The 18,595-nt window shown below is 47.9% G+C and overlaps 1 protein-coding gene across 5 annotated transcripts in view; it reads right to left on the bottom strand.

Annotated features, from left to right (window-relative positions):
* The window catches only part of Tmem120b (transmembrane protein 120B), a 41,993-nt gene that overhangs the window by 15,486 nt on the left and 7,912 nt on the right, over positions 1-18,595 (bottom strand). For all 5 annotated transcript variants that reach the window (XR_013107049.1, XM_076922812.1, XM_076922813.1 and 2 more), the window contains 4 exons: positions 6,329-6,447; positions 4,593-4,709; positions 1,694-1,753; positions 1,005-1,100 (listed from right to left, as the gene is read on the bottom strand). Coding sequence is in view for 4 of the 5 variants with exons in the window: in XM_076922812.1 (XP_076778927.1) it covers positions 1,005-1,100; positions 1,694-1,753; positions 4,593-4,709; positions 6,329-6,447 (392 nt within the window). In the remaining variant the exon portion in view is untranslated. The remainder of the gene's footprint in view (positions 1-1,004; positions 1,101-1,693; positions 1,754-4,592; positions 4,710-6,328; positions 6,448-18,595) is intronic.

Raw genomic sequence — 18,595 nt, 5'->3', positions numbered from 1 at the left:
TGGGCAGACACTGGGTACTATCACATAGTGAATAGCTATAACCCCATGAGATATGGCTTGTTGTCACGTCTGACAAATGGAGAGACTGGGGACCCCATAGGGAATCTGCCCATAGATACAACAATTCTGCCTCAAGGCCAGGATTTAAATCCAGATGGCCTGGGCTGGCTCTTTTTGTTTTTCCTGCATCAATCTTTCTATGTATCAACTGTCTCATGTATCCTATGATGGCCTCCAACTCCCTTGTAGCTAATGATGACCTTGAACTTCCGATCCTCCTGCCTCCACTCTGAGAGCTGGGATTACAGGGCTGTACCACCACACCTGGTTTATTCAGTGCTGAAGACTGACCCAAGGCCTTCTTGCATGCCAAGCAACCACTCTCCCAACAGAGTTACATCCTCAGCCCCACTGATTTATTCATTTTGTAAGTGAGATATAACTCACATGCCATAAAAATTTTCCCTTTGAAAGTATATAATTTGAAGGCTTTTCATCCCAGCACTTGGGAGGCAGAGGCAGTGGAGCACTGTGAATTTAGGGCCTGCTTGGTTTATGAAATAAGTTCCAGGCCAGCCAGGGCTACAAAGAGACCCTCTATCAGAACAATAAATAAATAAATAAATAAATAAATAAATAAATAAATAAATAAATAAATGTGTGCCTGTGTGCTTTCACTCAGCATGATGCTGTTGAAGCCCATCCATGCTGCAGTGTCAGCGCCATGCTGAGACCTTGTCACATCCCAGCCTATGCACAGACCACATTAGACTCCGCCCACTGACTCCGCCCACTGCTACATCATGAGGCCCTGCCATGCAGCAGCTACTCCATAAAGCTTGCTAGATGGATACGAGTGGTCAGGAATGCTGCTTCCTGTCAGAATTGCTCCTTCCCCATCCTACAGTAGCCACAGGTTAGGGAAACAAAAAAGACTGCCTCCATGAGGACCCCCTCCTCACAGCCCGGTGCCCTCCCTCACACATACCATCGCGCCCCGTTACCTGTAGTGAAGGACAAAGCGACATGCCACGGCACCCAGAAGCAGGATTATGGTCAGGTAGAGTTTAAACTTCTCATACTCGTCCTTGTAAGCAAACCTGCCACGACAGACACCCCTTGTAAGCAAACTTGCCACGACAGACACCCCAGGAAACGTCTTATATGGCTGCATCCCACTGAGGCCCATCAGCCCCTAGCGCTACCTCTGCTGCCATATACGGCCCATTGATTTACAGGGGAACCTTAGTGAGGGAAAGAGGACCAACTACAAAAGGGCCCTGTCCCTGGGCTTTGAGGCCATGCTGGGGACAGATATGGGTCACAGACAAGTTTTCTCTATCCTTACCTAAAGACTGCAGCAAAAACAAGGGCCAATGACAGCTAGAAATGTCACCTAGATTTGGTTAGACAGGACTCTCTGTTCCCCAGGACAAACGCTGTGATAAGATTTAAGATAGAGTTGCTGTCACTCTCGTGGAAAATGGGATGGTCAATCCACAAGCCGACTGACTCTGTGAAAGTAAGAAAGCAGGTTCCCCCCCCAGGGCTCCCCCACTGAGGTGGGCAGGGTCAGGAAGCCAGACAGTCAGGGCCTCAACTGCTAACAGGTTCTGATCCATGCAAAAACCCTAGCTTCAATCCATCCCATCATCCCAAGCAAAAGAGTCAGGCAGGATCCTGGCATACTCACTTGGCCTGATTGCTGAGGAGGGTCACGTTCACATTACCAAGAACCAGATTCAAGTACAGCCTGGAAGGAAAGGCCTGTGAGGGTGCAACCAACACTTTTCAAGCCTAGGGAATGCATACTGAATATCTCATGTCAAAACACAGGAGGCTAAGCCAGTGGTCAAACGGGCCCCACGAATGGCTGAGAACAGTGCTAACTGCGTACATGACAGCATGCCCATCTGTCTCCCCCCACTGAAGCTAACTTACAGGCCTTATCTCCCAGCCTCCTTTGCAGCCAGATGTAAGCATGTCACTAACCTATAGCCCAAGTATGACTAACTTATAGCCAAAGGTCAAAGGCATTTATTCAATATCCAGGTCAATTTAAAAAAGATTCTGGGCCAACAAGAGTTAGTGGATAAAAGTACATGAGGCTAAGCCTGACGACCCGAGTTCGATCCCTGGAACCCACCCGCACGACTGGAGAACAGACTCCTGCGAGGTGTCATCTAACCTCCACATACACGCCAAGACATACATGTGCCCACAAACATGCTCACACATATATAAATGCAGGAACCTGAACACTCGTTTCTACTGGGCATACGCGCTGGAAGGGTATGATCGGGTCACAGTATATGTTAGCTGTTGAGCTGTTACAAGACATGGCAACTGGTTTTTTGTTATTAAAAAAAAAAACAAAAAACAAAAAACATTTTCTTCCCTCCCTCTCTTTTCCCTTTCTGAGACTATGATGGTGGGGACTGTCCTTGAACTCATGAAAGAAGACAACGCCTGAGGGGTAGGGAAGCACTGGCCAAAGGAAATATGTTCTCCTGAGCCCTTGGTTCTTATCTCTGATTCTTCATGACAGAGAGAAGTTCATTTCTCATGAGTGTTCTCTCTCTCTCTCTCTCTCTCTCTCTCTCTCTCTCTGTGTGTGTGTGTGTGTGTGTGTGTTTTACTCATATGTATATCAGTACACCACATGTGTGAACTGCCTTCAGAACCCGGAAGAGGACATCAGATCCCCTGGAACTACAGTTACAGACAGTTGCCAGCCACCATGTGGGTGCTGGAATTGAACCCAGTTCTCTGCAAGAGCAACAAGTGCTCTTAACCACAGAGTCATCCCCTCCAGCCCCAAGAGACGCTCTCATAGGAAGCACAGCATGGCTAGGCTGCTCAACAGCCTCTGCTCCAACACTCTAACACCAGTGCAAACTAAGGCTCCTGGAGACCTTGCGGGAGGGAGAGCACATTCCTAAGTCACAGGGCTTTGGAAAGATCTCACTGAGGTGATGGCGTCTGAATGGAAGTTAGAAGAAATGAGAGCAGGGGTCTGCAGTTGAAGACCTGAAGTATTAGGAGAACATTTATATTTCCTACCTAACACTCAGTCCATCTGCAAGAGCAATGCAATCCCTTCAGAGAGCAGCCCCCACCATACCCCAAAGGCACATGAACGTAGCTTAAGCAAAACAGTGCATCTTCATGCTTGGGTTAAGAGTAGTCCTGGGGGAGACTTGGAGAGATGGCTCAGTGGTTAAGAGCACTGACTGCTCTTCCAGAGGTCCTGAGTTCAATTCCCAGCAACCACAGGGTGGCTCACGACCATCTCTAATGGCATCGGATGCCCTCTTCTGGTGTGCTCATGCAGACAGAGCACTCAGATACAAAGAATAAATAAATAAATCTTTAAAAAAAAAAAAAGAAAGATAAAGAAAGAAAGGTCACGGGACACAACCTAACCCAATGAAAACCCACCCTAGGTTTTTAAATCCTCTAGACTACTGAGGAACCAGATTTTTTTTTTTTCCTATTAGAATGGCCAGGTAGGTAGAAGCCAGGGTAGCATTGCTGGGGGTGTGGGTGGGGGTGGGTGACAGCTTATAGAAAAAGCCTGCCTATGAACAGAAAAAATGTGCACAATGGAAAAGATCAAAAGGAAGCTCAGTGAGAAGCAGATTCTCACGGATCTAAGTGGCAGGATCCCTCCGTCCCTGGTCTATATTCGCACTAATATCTTAGCTACAAATCCCTCGTAACTCTGAGTTGTCAGCCTGTGCGACACAGACTCCCAACTAACACAACATCCCCAAAAGGCTTCGGAGAGAAAAACCGGGGAAAAGAATTTGAGTAACACACTGCTAAAGGGTCTCCAGTGATGGAGGCGGTGCTGTTAAACAGACTGCCAACTAACTTGGGAAGTGTTTAATCCAAATACAGCCAGAAAGACAAAAAGGGGGCGATGGGTGATAATGACCCGGGGCTACCGATGATACCCATCTGGCTGAGGCTTACAAGCAACCTTTCCTCGTGAGAGAGCTGACTCCATGCCAGGCTGAACCTTGCTTCAAAAACAGGAAGTGAGGGCAGAGTGTGGCACACACCTGTAATTCCAGCACTCTGGAGGCAGAGGCAGGAGGATCACCACGAGTTCGAGGCCAGCCAGAGCAAAATAATGAGGGCCTGCCTTAAAAGATTTAAAAATCAAATAAATAAACAGACAGCTGGGAACAGACAGCTGGGATGTAGCTGAGTCTAGAACACTGCCTGGTATGCCAGGATGCCCTGGTTCCAATCCCTGAGGGAAACAAAAGGGGAGAGGAACAGCACTTCAGTGTAATAGATTGTTGAGGATACAGGCACTGCTGCCTCAGGCATGTCCAGCACAATACTGGGCACACAAAATGCACTCACTACATGTTGGTTCTCTCTCTTGAGAGAACACTTTCCTTCTACCCCAGGTGGCACACGAAGGTACCAGGTGCCAGCTCAAGAGTTGCCTTAGGGACGTCACTCCAGGGCACAGGGGAAGGACTGCAGCTCCTCCTTGACCTGTTCTCCCCAGTCCAGGGAATCTCACACCCCAGCAGGGTGTGGGGGCCTGCAGCAGGAAATCAGAGCGCTCGTACCCATTCTTCTTCGGTAGGTAGGCCTCCATGTCGAAGAAGATGTTCTGCCGCTCTTTAATGTTGGCGGCCATCTGCTGGATAAGCTCCGCCTCCTCGTGGCTGGAATGTCGCTTGTACCTGTAATGGGAGAGATGCTGAGCTCCTGTAGCCTTGGTGACGTCCGTCCTCCAATCTCTGTCTCCCTTCCCGTACCCGGTGGATAAAGATGACATCAGGGTACTTCACAGACAGTAGCAATGTAGAGCTGGAGAGATGGCTCAGCAGTTAAGAGCACCGACTGCTCTTCCAGAGGTCCTGAGTTCAATTCCCAGCAACCATGTGGTAGCTCACAACCATCTGTAATGAGATCTGATGCCCTCTTCTGGTGTGTCTGAAGACAGCAACAGTGTGCTCATACACATATAATAAATAAATCTTTAAAGGTCACATAAGTAGACGCCGTGAAGCATCTGGGATGGTTCTCAGCACACAGTAGCTGGCTGTGCTAAACTGTTTTCTTCAATTGTAACAGAACTCAGAGATTCCTAAGAGGACTGACTGAGAAGCAGGAGATGGGATTAGCCGTCAGCTCATCGAGGTCTTCCTGTTGCCCTTTGGAAAGAGGCAACTCTCAAAACTAGAAAAGCTGGAGGTGGGTATGGTGGCATGTAAACCCAGCACTCAGGAGGCAGAGGCGGGTAGATCTCTTGAGTTGAAAGTCAGCCTGGTCTACAGAGAGAGTTTTAAGACAGCCAGGGCTGCACAGAGAAATCAGCTCAAAAAACCTAAACAGATAGACAGATAGATAGATAGATAGATAGATAGATAGATAGATAGACAGACAGACAGACAATAAGAAGAAGCGGAAGAGGTAGAGGAAGCAGAAGTGGAAGTAGCAGCAGCAGAGGCAAGAAGTGGAAGCAGCAGCAGCAGAGGCACTTGGGAGGTGGAAGCAGGACTGAGAGTTCAGGTCATGCCTGAATATAGCCAGTGTGAGAACAGTTTGGGCTACATGAGACCCTGTCTTTAAAAATTAAGAAGAGTGTTGGGAGAGCCCACACCCTGGAACAGGAGGCTTCCTCAGTCTAGGACCCTACCTCATGGGTCATCTTTCCTCAGCTGATGCTTCTTGTGGTAAAGCCAAGCAGTGTCTGCAGATATTCTGGGTGTCACAGCAGAGCTGGGAAGCTCTACTGGTATTTTGGGGGGGTTCTGATGGGTACCCACAGTGTCCAAACAGTCAGACCAGCAGACAATTATGAAGAAGACTTAAAAAGCCCCAGATTCCTCAGTCAGGAAGACTGGAGGGTCTAAGCTCAGCTCGCAAATGGCCACCTAAATAACTTACCTCGGTGACCAAGAGAGCAAGGCCAACCTAGGGTAAAGCAGGATTCAAAGGAAAAAAACCAGAGTCCTACAAACACACTTTGACCCCTGGATCCAGTGATGCCTGAAGCCACCTCTGGTTTTTTTCCATTAAAAATTTCCATTTTCCTCTGAAACCAGTTTTGAGTTGGGTTTCTGTCCCTTAGAACAAGGGGAGGGCTGGGGTGTGGCTCTGTTGATAGAGGGCTCTCACCTCACGTGTGCAAAGCCCTGGGCTCCAACTCCACGAAGCCAGCACTATGTAAACCAGGTGCGGTGGCTAACACCTGCAATCCCCACTCAGGAGGGGAGGAAGGAAGGTCAGAAACTCAAGGTCACCCTCAGCTCCCTATGGAGACCCTGGGGGAGCTTTCAAGCCTTGGCCTGCTTACCTCTGGAGTGTGTGCTTCAGGTCCTTCAGGTGCCTCTTCTGCTTGCTGATAGAAGCACTGCACAGTGTCTGGAGCGCTGTTAGCTCCTCCAGCTTCTGTTTGTAGATCCTGTGTGTCTCCTGGAGGATGAAGCAACACAGCTGGAGGGTGGACCTCAAACACGATGGGAGATGTCTCAGGGAGGGGTACTGGGGGGGGGGAGACACTATAATGGCATAGCTATCAAGGATGACGCTTTGAAAATTAGGACTTCGACTGACCAAGGAAGGAGGCAGGTATGGGGTAAGTGTTGGATTTCCACAGTTGTTAGTCCTGATTTTTTTTTTAAATATTTATTTTATGCATATAAGTACACTATAGCTATCTTCAGACACACCAGAGGAGGGCATCAGAGCATATTACAGATGGTTGTGAGCCATCATGTGGTTGCTGGGAATAGAACTCGGGACCTCTGGAAGTGTAGTCAGTGCTCTTAACCACTGAGCCATCTCTCCAGCTGCCGCCTTCTTCTTCCTTTTCCTCTTCTTCCACTTCTTCTTCCTCTTCTTCTTTAAAGATAGAGTCTCACTATGTAACTCTGGCTGTCCTAGAGGTTACTGTGTAGGCTAGGCGATGGTGGCGCATGCCTTTAATCCTAGCACTCAAGAGGCAAAAGCAGGCAGATTTCTGAGTTCAAGGCCAGCCTGGTATACAGAGTGAGTTACAGGACAGCCAGGGCTACAAAGAGAAACCGTCTCGAAAAACAAAACAAAAAGTCATTGTGTATACCAGGCTGTCCTTGAACACACAGATATCCCCCAGCCTCTGCCTCCCAAGTGCTAGAATCAACAGCATGTGACCATCTCATTCTTCCTTATGTTAACCAAACACGGTGTAGAAGGGTTGCCATGCATTGTGTGTGTGTCCTTGCCAATTCTTCCTTCTTGATTTTGTGAAGCCAGGTTTCGTGCATCCCAGGATGGTGTTGAACTCACTATGTAGCTGAGGATTAACTCTTTTGAGCCTTCTGCCTCTACCTCCTGAGTATGAGGATTACAGCCACGTGCCAACACACCCGGCCTACGTGGTACTGGGAATCAACCCCAGCGCTTTGTGCATGCTAGGCATACACTGTACCAACTGAGCTACGTCCCCAGACAACCCCCTCAGTTCTTACACCCTACATGATTTGGAAGGAAGCAAGGTGCCCAGGTCTGGTGGTCACATGTCCAATTCCAGCCAATCATTATCCTCTAGTCTCCTGATTGGTTCAGAGGCAAACACATGGTTCCTGCTGGCCCAATGAGAGCCAGTCCTGGGACTTGAGAAGAAAGGGTTAGATGAGAGCGATGCTTTTGTCACCCGGATGGAAGCCAGACCTTTGGTCCAAACGGGTCAAACAGAGAAAGCAAGTCAGAGGTGATAAGTTAAAATTCTCACAGCATCGCTATGGCAAGGGTTTGCTGGGTCCTCAATGCCATGGTATTGAGATGTACTGGGATCTCTAAGAGCTGGGAACTCGTGAGATGTGACTAAAGGACACGGGTTGGTCAGCTAAGTCTCATGGGACCAGATCAGTACTCACAAGAACGACTGTGACATTAAGTCGGGTGCTCCTCCCTCAGTCTCTCAACGCACACTCTTCTGTATGCACCCACTCATCCACGACTCTGATCACATTCCATCTTATCTACCATGACGCACATCGTGACCCTTGCCAGATGTGGCCCTTGAGCTGGATTCAACCTTCAGAACTGTGAGCCAAAGCACACCTCTTTTCCTTACATAGTAAGTAACCAGTCTCAAGTGTTTTATGGCTACGACATGGATATGGATTCAAGCTCTTGGGCTTCCGTCGTGGGTTGTATGGACCGTAAGCTCATTCCTACTTACTGTCCACTTTAGGTTTCTGATCTTCGCTGTGAAGAGAGAGCCTGGGAAGCCCCCGTCTCCTCCCTAAAAGACATTTTCCCTTCCCCAGACAACATCACTCAATAAACTTGATATTTCATTCTTGAAAATAACCCTGAGTCATAACAAGAGGCTTATCTAAATGCTGGGCGAAAGGAACACAGTAGGTTCTCAAATTGCTGCCACACTCAGCTCCTAATACGTAATGACCATGGAGGTGGGAGGAGCCGAAAGGAGGATGCAGAACATGAGGCTAAAATCAGTGAGCAGTGGGCACAGAGTTCAAAGAACCATTTCTCTTCTTTCTCCCTTTTCTTCCTTCCTTCTTTTTTTTTTTTTTTTTTTCTTCAAACAGCGTCTCACTGTAGAGCCCTGACTGACCTGTAACTCTATGCAGACAGGAATGGTCTCAAACTCAAGAGATCTGGATGTCTCTGTGTCCCAAGCATTGGGATCAAAGGCATATCCCAACACTTAAACAGCCATTTTCTTAGCTGACACAGAAGTGTATTTAGCAGAGGGGGGAAGGAGTGGGTACCAAGTACAGTCGAAACAGTTATGTCTGCCAAGGCAAGAGAGGAAGTTAAAGCAGAAAATTAGGAAGAAGTTAAGGAAGAAAAATAGAAAACAGTATGAATGAAGGGCATACCTACAGTCTGAGCTCTCAGGGGGCGGGTTGGGGGCAAGGGGTGGGGCGGGACGGGGCGGGGCAGGCAGATCATCTCTAGTTCAAGCCAAGCTTGCTCTAGATAGCAGGTTGGAGGCCAGACAGGACTGCATAGTGAGACCACATCTCAAAAATGCAAAAAACGAGGCAGAGGCAGGCGGATTTCTGAGTTTGAGGCCAGCCTGGTCTACAGAGTGAGTTCCAGGACAGCCCGGGCTATACAGAGAAACTCTGTCTTAAACAAACAAACAAACAAAGCAAAAAACAAAAAAGTGGGGAGAGGGGAAAACAATTAGCAATGACATCCAAGAATTCGTAAGCCAGTCACCCTGGACCATGCATTTGCAAGGGGAGAGAGGGGCGCAGGCACAGCCAACAGCCCCCTCTCCTTCCAGGGCCTCTCAGAGAGGAAAATCAAGTTTTCCCAATAGTCTTCTTTATCCTAAAATGATTTCAAGCTTGCAGACTTTCAAAAGCCGTGTGAAGAATGCCACGCTCTAGAGCATACCCCCTCATAACAGGCGGCTCTCAGGGTGTGTTATCTCCTGGGTGTGTACCCATCTTTTTCTCTATCAGGTATCAGGGACCTGCAGGCAAAGCCTGCCGTCCAAGCCTGTGGAGGCTGTAAGACAGAAGTGGGTGTTGGAGGGTTGAAAATAATAAAAATTTTAAAACATCCTACGCTCTGGGAACATTACAGATCACTGGAATTGCGGGAGGCGCGCGCGCGCGCACACACACACACACACACACACGGTTTTTACTCCTCCCTGTCGGCTGTTTTCACCATGGTACTTCTCGATTGAGTATCAGTGAGCATCAGCTGGGATCAATGGTATGTGCTACAGTCAGATGCAGTTACTGAGCCTTGACGTATGTAACGGGAGGCTTTCGTTGCAGACATCACGACTCACAGTTGCCAACTGTCTTTGTTAAAGTTTCCAGTTACATTTCTCTGTTTATTCTGCGTGGCTGTTATTTGTCGCAGTGGGCAATGTGCAGGTGGAGTGGTTCTCGCCTTCCATCATGTGGGTCCCCGGGATAGAACTCGGGCCATCAGGCTTGGTGGCAAGCACCTTTCTTTACCTGCTGAGCAGCCATCTCTCAGCCCAAACTGTTTCTTTTGCCAAATTTGGCCCTCAGATCTCAGATCCCATTCAATTTTACGCTGAGTATTCGTGTGTGTGTGTGTGTGTGTGTGTGTGTGTGTGTGTGTGTGTGTGTGTGTTTGTAGGACAGAACTTCAACTTCTATCTCTTTTATCTCCTCTGCCTCCTGAGTACTGGGTTTAAAAGCATACGCCACCACTGCCTGGCCTGAACTGACATCTTTAAAGTCCATTTCTATCATTTAGAGAATGTCTCTCAACCTGGCCTCAACCTGATCTTTCTGTAGGGATTTGATTCTGATTTCGTAGCGGCCCGGATCTGATGACTGGTGCTAGGAGCTTCCTGTCAGGAGGGACATGGTGTCAGTGACGTCAGTCTGGTATGCTTGGTAACGGTGTCCCTAGGAGCATCTACTGTAGAGTGATCAACTTTTGCTATTTGTAATTAATAAGTTTGCTCAGGGCTGGGTGCATAGCACAGTTAAGTGTCTGCCTTGCACATGTGAGGCCCCAGCAAAATAAATCAATAAATAAATACAATGAAATAAGTTCTTGGAGGGAGAAAGACCATGTGGGGATGAGTTTCTGATGCTTCCGGCCGGCAGGTATGTTTAACAAAGGAAAGGCTCCAAGACATCACAGGGAGGGCGGGGCCGAGATAGCACTCTAGAAGGCGGGGCCTTCACGAGAGGGCTGCAGCTCGAGAAAAGGCAGCACAGCCTCCTGGTGCTATGTGGTGTCAGGTTCTACCTTGGAGAGATTAGTCAAAGCTGCCAACCCAACAGCCAGATGCTGGCCAGGGCCCTCTTCAGTGTGAATTAATATTTAATTTCACAAGTCAAACATGAAGACATTATCCTTGTTAAAAATTAAAACGTCAGACGCGGCTGAGGCCGATTCTAAATAGTTCCTTGATCCAGTGATTCCCAACGAGTCTTGACCCTTAAGTCACATATAAGATACTCTGCGTATCACATATTTACATTATGATTCATTCACGGAACAAAATCGTAATCATGAAGTAGCAGCGTCAATCATTTTATGGCTGGAGGCCACCACACAGGAGGAACTGCATTAAAGGGTCACAGCCTTAGGAAGGGTGAGAACCACTGCCGTCAATCTCCTTCGCCAGAAGCCGCCGCTGCTGACAGCCTCTCCCTTCTGCTTTTGAGGCAGGGTTGTGTGATGTAGTCCTGGCTGACGTCACTGCATACCTAGCCCAGGCTGGCCCTGAACTCAAGCAGGGCTCCTCGGCCTCCCAAGCGCAGGACGACAGGCATGTACTACAGCGCTCAGCTATGGACTTCATCTTCTAGCATTGTGCCCCCAGTTCCTCCAGGATGTAATCGGTGTGTCTGCGTGTCTACAATCTTCCTTTCTTTAAAACATACACTGTGTGTGATGCCTTGCATTCGATGCCCAGCACCAAAACGGAGCACTTTATTGCACAGCTGACATACAAAGACTACAGAAAGCAAATTTAATGTCTACAATGAGACTGGAGTGCAGATTAGTGTACAGCCATAAGACCACTCCCTACAGCCTACACTATGACCCTGCCCTGCCCCTCCAAACGTCTCCTCTCACCATCTTACTAGTGTGTGTGTGTATATATATATATAAATTTAAAAAAAAAAAAAAAAAGGGTCTCAGGTCTGGAGAGATGGCTCAACAGTTCAGAGCACTGACTGCTCTTCCAGAGGTCCCAGGCTCAAATCCCAGCAACCACATGGTGGCTCACAACCATCTGTAATGGGATTTGATGCTCTCTCCTGGTGTGTCTGAGAACAGCTACAGTGTACTCATATAAATAAATAAATCTTTAAAAAAAAAAAAAAAAGAGTCTCACTGTAAAGTCCTAGCTGGCCTGGAACTCTCTGGAGAACAGACTGGCTTTCAACTCACAAAGATCCTCCTGCCTCTGCCTTCTGTGTGCTGGGATTAACAGTGTGTGTGTGCACCATGTATGGCTTGGTGCTCAGGAGCAGGCCCCTAGGGCTTACTCATCTTCCTTCTCTTTAGCTCCTCCCCTCCATCTATGTCTCTGAGTCTAGACTGGAACCCGGGACACGGTTTACACTAGACAAGCCTCTATCATTGTGCTGCACCCATTCTGTATAACTGAAACCTGTATACTTAAGTCATAGCTCCCTCCTCCTCCTTCCTGCTATCTGCCTGTTTTTATATTCAAGATAGAGCTATTTCTATACAGAGAGAGAGAGAGAGAGAGAGAGAGAGAGAGAGAGAGAGAGGAGAAATAAATACTGTTACAGAAAGTAATTGTCCCTAATAGCTTTGAGTGTTTTGTCTTGAGACAATGTATCATTATGAAGATCATGCTGGCCTAGAACTCACAGAGATTCACTTGCCATGGGTCAACATTAAAGCCATTAAAGCCATGGGTCAACAGAGTTAACTAAATTATTTTAAAAGAAAAGAGAGGCCGGGCAGTGGTGGCGCACGCCTTTAATCCCAGCACTTGGGAGGCAGAGGCAGCCGGATTTCTGAGTTTGAGGCCAGCCTGGTCTACAGGACAGCCAGGGCTACACAGAGAAACCCTGTCTCGAAAAACCAAAAAAAAAAAAAAAAAAAAAAAAAAAAAGAGAGAGAGAGAAGTGGGGACTTGGCAGTGCTGGCCAGGCGAAATGTGGCACAGGTGACACCATACAGATTCTGAGACAAAGTCACAGAGGCCCACATAGCTTCTACCTTATCCACTGGAACATTTGTTCTTAGAACAAAGAGTCCAGCCACCCTAAGGCCCTAATTACGTGGCCCTAGGGTCCTGGCCTTGGCCATACTTACCATTAAAGACTTCCAGCTGAGACCCTATAGGTAAGGCACAGCCAGGGCTATCCACCAACTCTGAATTCCCAACCCCAGAAGCCATGTGCTTCACACAGTTACTATTACTCTATTCAGTAACATAATTACATGTCGAGAAATGGTGGCAAACAACCCTAATAGCAGTGTTTGCAAAACTGAGTCTGAAGGATCAGGCTTCAAAGGCCAACCAGCTACATAGCTGGCTCAAGACCACTTGTGGATACAAAAGATCCTGTCCAAAAAAGTAACTAGGGAGAGTGGTGCTTGCCTTTGATCCCAGCACTCAGGCGGCAAAGGCAAGTGGATCTCTGTGAGTTTGAAGTCAGTCTGGTCTACACAGAGTTCTGGGTTCAGAGTTCTGGGTTCATGTCCCAGCCCAGAACCTACCTCAGTCATGTGGGGAAGGAAGGGAAGAAGAAGCCCCCTTGAATCTTGTTTCACTTGAGGGACCTCTATTAGAATAATCCCGCCTTCATGCAGGGACTCCCCCAGGGACTCCCCAAGAGACTCCCCCCACCACCACCACACAGCCTAACCCCCAGGGCTCACAGAGAAAGAATCCACATTTCTTCACTCTTCCATCCCTCATGCCTCTAAAGCCAACACCACTGGGAGGCATCCTGGGCCCCCTTGAGCCTTTAGCCGCTTTTATTCAGTTGCTTTCTGAAGGAAAAATTCCTGGTGCTCTCTCACAAGATGGAAGCTTAGCTGGGCAAGGTCTCGCCCTAGGGCACCCTTTCTTTTACTCCAGTGCATCATGGGAGGCCTTTCCTTAAGGGCTCTGATCTCCTTTCTGCACCAGCCTTGGCTGCAACACTGAGTTTCCTGGTGCTCTTTTCCTCTGCAAATTGTACATTTGTATTTCTATAGGTTCCACTCGCTCTTTTCATTGTAGGCCTACATATGAGTTAGTTATTCATAATAACCATGCCACCGAGTCAATATTACCCTGCCCTGAAATTGCCTTGGCCAAAGAAATCAGTTTATTTATTACTTTTTAATTTAGCCTCAGGCAAGTTCTTAAGTCAAGAGCTGAAGGCTGCCAGATTCTTTAATGAGGACAGGGATTAGTGCAGGAATGGCCTGTAGCCCAGTGGCTGAGACTGTTCCCCTCTTCTGTGACATTAACCAAAATACAGACAGTTTCAGAGGATTCCCTTTACCATGGTAGAGAAGGCATGGTGGAATTCATGATGGCTGAACATACATCAAGAGACCGCTCATATCACTGAGGATAGTGAAGTAGAGGGAACTAGAGAGGAAGCAGCGATGGTATGACAGTTTGAGTAAAAATGTCCCCATACCCCTAGGAAGTGACACTATTAGGAGGAAATGTGTATGGTGGTTTGAATAGGAATGGCCCCCAAAGACTTTGAATGTTTGGTCATTGGAGAGTGGCACTATTAGGAGGTGTGGCCTTGTTGGAGGAAGTATGTCACTATGGAGGTGGGCTTTGAAGTCTCCTATGTTCAAGCCATGCCCAGTATGGAACAGTCTCTTTTCTGACTACCTGTGAGTCAAGATGTAGAACTCTCAGCTTTCTCCAGTACCATGTCTGCCTGCATGCTGCCATGCTTCCTGCCATATTTGGCATAACCATAATTGACGAAACTTCTGAACTGTAAGCCAGCCACATTAAATGTTTTCCTTTATAAGAGTTGTCATAGCCCTGGTGTCTTTTCACAGCAATAGAAACCTGAAGTAAGACAGTGGGTATAACCTTCAAAGTCTCACCTCTAGTTACCCACTTTCTACCAGTCAGGCCCCAGCTCCTAAAGGCTTCACAGCCTCCAAAACAGCATGATTACCTACAGCTCAAGTGTTCAGAACAGAGCCTGTTGGGGACATTTCAGATTCAAATGACAACAGTGTCCACAACTTCTCTCCTCCAGGCAACCTTGGCCTCCTCCAGTGGAGCCAGCTGGCCAGACGGAGACCTTCTGTTGTTTTTTGGTTTTTGTTTTTGTTAAACTGGTGAGATAGGTTTCTACTTCTGTACATTTCTTTAGAGACTAATCTCTCCCCACATTCTGTGTATGAGATCTCGCTTGGGATGGGGACTCGTCCTGCTTTAGACTCAAGGGCATAGGGCCTGGGTCTAACTAGAACCTCAGCACCTCTCCCACCAACCCTGCTGGCCGATGCAAAGATGGGCCTCCAGGACTAAAGATAGCTAGTGTGGAGCTCGGAAGAGAACTGTCAGAACAGATCGGCCTTGCTCCTACTAGATCGGCAGGTAGTTAAGAAGAACTGAGCTAACAGGACTGTCCTACCAGTGTCTGGATACCTAGGAACAAACCAGACAGAGGAGAGGAAAGCTGAGAGGGAGATGAAGGCTGAGCCCTCTCCTGCATCTGCTTCCCCTGAGAACATGCCCTTAAATTCCCAACTGCATAAGCAAACGCACACCACTGTGTCCTGGGAGGCATTACCAGTTGTGTATCATCACCACAGAGGCAGGTGCCAGAATCCACACTAAACGGGACAAGGAACAGAAGGGAACGTCTGGGCAACATTAACCACATGAGGGAAGAAGAGAAGCCACAGGCCTTGGTCTAATGACCAGTTTCCTGCCCAGAGCGTTGTCCTCTAAAAAGTGCCACAAACACGGACTTAAAAGCCAGTTGGGCCGGGTGGTGGTGGCGCATGCCTTTAATCCCAGCACATGGGAGGCAGAGGCAGGTGGATTTCTGAGTTCAAGGCAAGGCCAGCCTGGTCTACAGAGTGAGTTCCAGGACAGCCAGGGCTACACGGAGAAACCCTGTCTCGAAAAACAAAAAAGAAAGAAAGAAAGCCAGTTGGGTGGATATCCTTCGTCAGGCCAGTAGCTAAGGAGACAACCAAATATTCAGATACCTAGACAGCCAGTGGGGTGGCTTTTCCACCAATCTCAGAAACCAAAGCACTCCTTTTTCAACAACTTTGCTAATGTGTAAAGTTACATATTGACAAACATTCATATGCCACAGACTCCACACATATGCAAGCTCACAAAAAACAGAAACATTTTACATGGATAGTTCAGTGACACCTGTTAATTTAAGTGGGTGCACGCCTTGTGCCTGCATGTATATGTGTGTTGGTATCAGGCTCTGAACCCAGTGGCATCACATCTAGGCAACAACCGCCACACATTCCCAGAATCCACTTGGCTCACCTCCCACCTTTCCCTGGGCTCACCTCCCACCTTTCCCTGGGCTCACCTCCCACCTTTCCCTGGGAGAAGCTATGTCACTATCCATATAAATAGGCAGACTGCCCTGATATCTCTCTCTCTCTCTCTCTCTCTCTCTCTCTCTCTCTCTCTCTCTCTCTCTCTCCCCTTACTCTCTCCCCTCTTCTTGCTGTCACCTTTGCCCTAACTCCTGAATAAATCTCATGTGGAACTGTTTGGCCTTGTGTGGTCTGTAGTGAGCCGAGCATCGAACAACAACAATGTGTGTGTGTGTGTGTGTATGCGAGTGTGCTCGAGACATGTTGCCGGTGGAGAACACGGCATGCTTGTGGAGGTCAGAGGTCAACTTTATGGGGTCAGCTCTCTCCTTCCACCTTTATGTGGGCTCAAAAAACCAAACTCAGGTTGTCTAACACTGTACCTCCTGAGACATCTCCCTGGGCCAGTTCAGTGACTTTTAGGTATCTACCAAGCTGTAAACCTGTTTCAGACATCCCATCACCCAGTAAGACCTCTCTATGTTCTAGCAGTCATTGCCCGTCTCTTTTCTCCAGCCCCTGGCTACCCGCTCTCTCCCTTTTTTCTTTCTTTCTTTCTTTTTTTTTTTTTATTTTGTTTTTTTGTTTTGTTTTGTTTTGAGACAAGGTTTCTCTGTGTAGCCCTGGCTGTCCTGGAACCCACTCTGTAGACCAGGCTGGCCTTGAACTCAGAAATCCGCCTGCCTCTGCCTCCCAAGTACTGGGATTAAAGGTGTGTGCGCTACCACTGCCCAGCAGGCTCCCACTCTCTTGCCTCTACAGAACGTGTCTTTTTGTAAGGGATATAGGCTTAATTGGTAGAATGTTTGCCCGAGCAAAAGGTGCTGGATTTCATCATCCTCGGCACTACTAAGGAGAATGTGGCGGCTGAATGAATGGGGACATGACCACTTCAAGGTATGGCTGAGAGGAAGGTTTTCACTGTAGATCTGAAGAACAGCCAGAGGCATCTGAAAGAGTACAGAGCAGGGAGGGAAAGTAGGAGGCTGATCATGGCCAGCAGACTGAATGGGGCCATGATAGAAGGGGATGGGAAGAGCAGGAGAGGACAGAGGGGCAAAAAGAAGAGAGAGAGGGCTGAAGAGAACAGAGAGAGAGAACACAACCCGCCAAGAGTGCAGAGAGGGCAGGCACGTGGATGGGTGATTGGCAGGGTTCTACAGGAATGAGAAGCTGGGGGATGGGAACCCGGGAGCTGGAGTTTAGGGCAAGGATGGGGTGAGTAGGGATCAAAGAGGACTCTGGTATGCTAATTGACACCAGTTTCCTTGGGGGCCAACGGTGGCACACACCTCTAAGACAGTCTCAGGATTCCAGAGGTGGAGGCCAGAGGATTAAAAATTCACGGTCATTTGGGTGTGGTGAGCTTGCGTGAGTAGATACTCTCAGTAAAGGATTGCTGTGTTGGGAAGTAAATCCCAACCCCACCCTGCCACTTCTTTCATTACTGCGGTATCACCCCGAGACTCTGGCTGGCTTGGAAATTGCTATGTAAACCATGCTGGCCTTAAACTCCTGCCCTTGGCTCCGGAGGAAGGCTGGGATTAAAGGCTATCATGCCCAGGTTTTTCTTTCTTATAAAGGTCTAACTTTTAAAGAAAATGCCCAACTACTGAACCCCACCTTTACTTCTGACTTTAACAAAGAGTTGGGATATGGGAGCTCTCACCCCAAACTGGGAGAAAGACATAACCATTTGCTTCTTCTTAAACCACTGACTGACTCCCACAGCAAGTTGCTACTTCTAAAAACAGTCCGGAGTGTAGGGAGTAGCATGGCAGAGAGCTGGGGCGAGGACTCTATGCTACAGCTCAGAGCAAGCCCAGGTCCCTAGTTGTCCAGTTCAAGAGTAATCCCAATATATAAACAAAGGCAACCCATGCTAGCACACTATGCTAGCACACCTAAAGATGTAGGGAGGTGCCTGGAGGGAGTAAATAAAGAAAGCACTGCTGGTGAAGAATCAGATGCTAAGACACTTATTTGCCAAGAGCAAAAAGACTACAGGGGCTGAGAGATGGCTCCGAGGTTAGGAGCACTGGCTGCTCTCCCAGAAGACCTGGGTTTGATTCCCAGCACCCACATGGTGTTTCATAAGCATCTGTACCTCCATTTCCGAGAGATCCTACACCCTCCTCTGATTTTGGAGAGCACCAGGCACACACAATACACATACATACATGCTGGCAAAACACCCATACGCATTAAATAAATAAGTGAATCCAAAAATAATTGTTAAAAATACAATTACAGACAGTTCCGGAATTAGCAACCGCCTGCCGCCTTCGGTGTCAGAACTATAGTGGCAGTGTTAGTGCGTGCCTGGAATCCCCACTTGGTAGGTGGAAGCAGGGGGATTAGGAATTTAAGGTCATCCTTGGTTATATATTAGGTTTAAAAGATATACTGGAAAAAAAAAAAGAAAAAGAAAAAAGATATACTGGGCTATGTGAGATCCTGTCCCCAAAACAAAAACCACCTCCAGTGTGCAGAGAGCTGAGAAGTTTCACATCCTTCCTAGATGGGATTCCCTTCGTCCCCACACAGAGCTTGTGCTGGCTCT

Source organism: Arvicanthis niloticus, chromosome 24, assembly GCF_011762505.2.
Source record: "Arvicanthis niloticus isolate mArvNil1 chromosome 24, mArvNil1.pat.X, whole genome shotgun sequence".
Lineage (NCBI taxonomy): Eukaryota > Metazoa > Chordata > Mammalia > Rodentia > Muridae > Arvicanthis > Arvicanthis niloticus.
The sequence above is the reverse complement of the archived record's forward strand: the minus strand, read 5'-3'. Positions and strand labels throughout refer to the sequence as shown.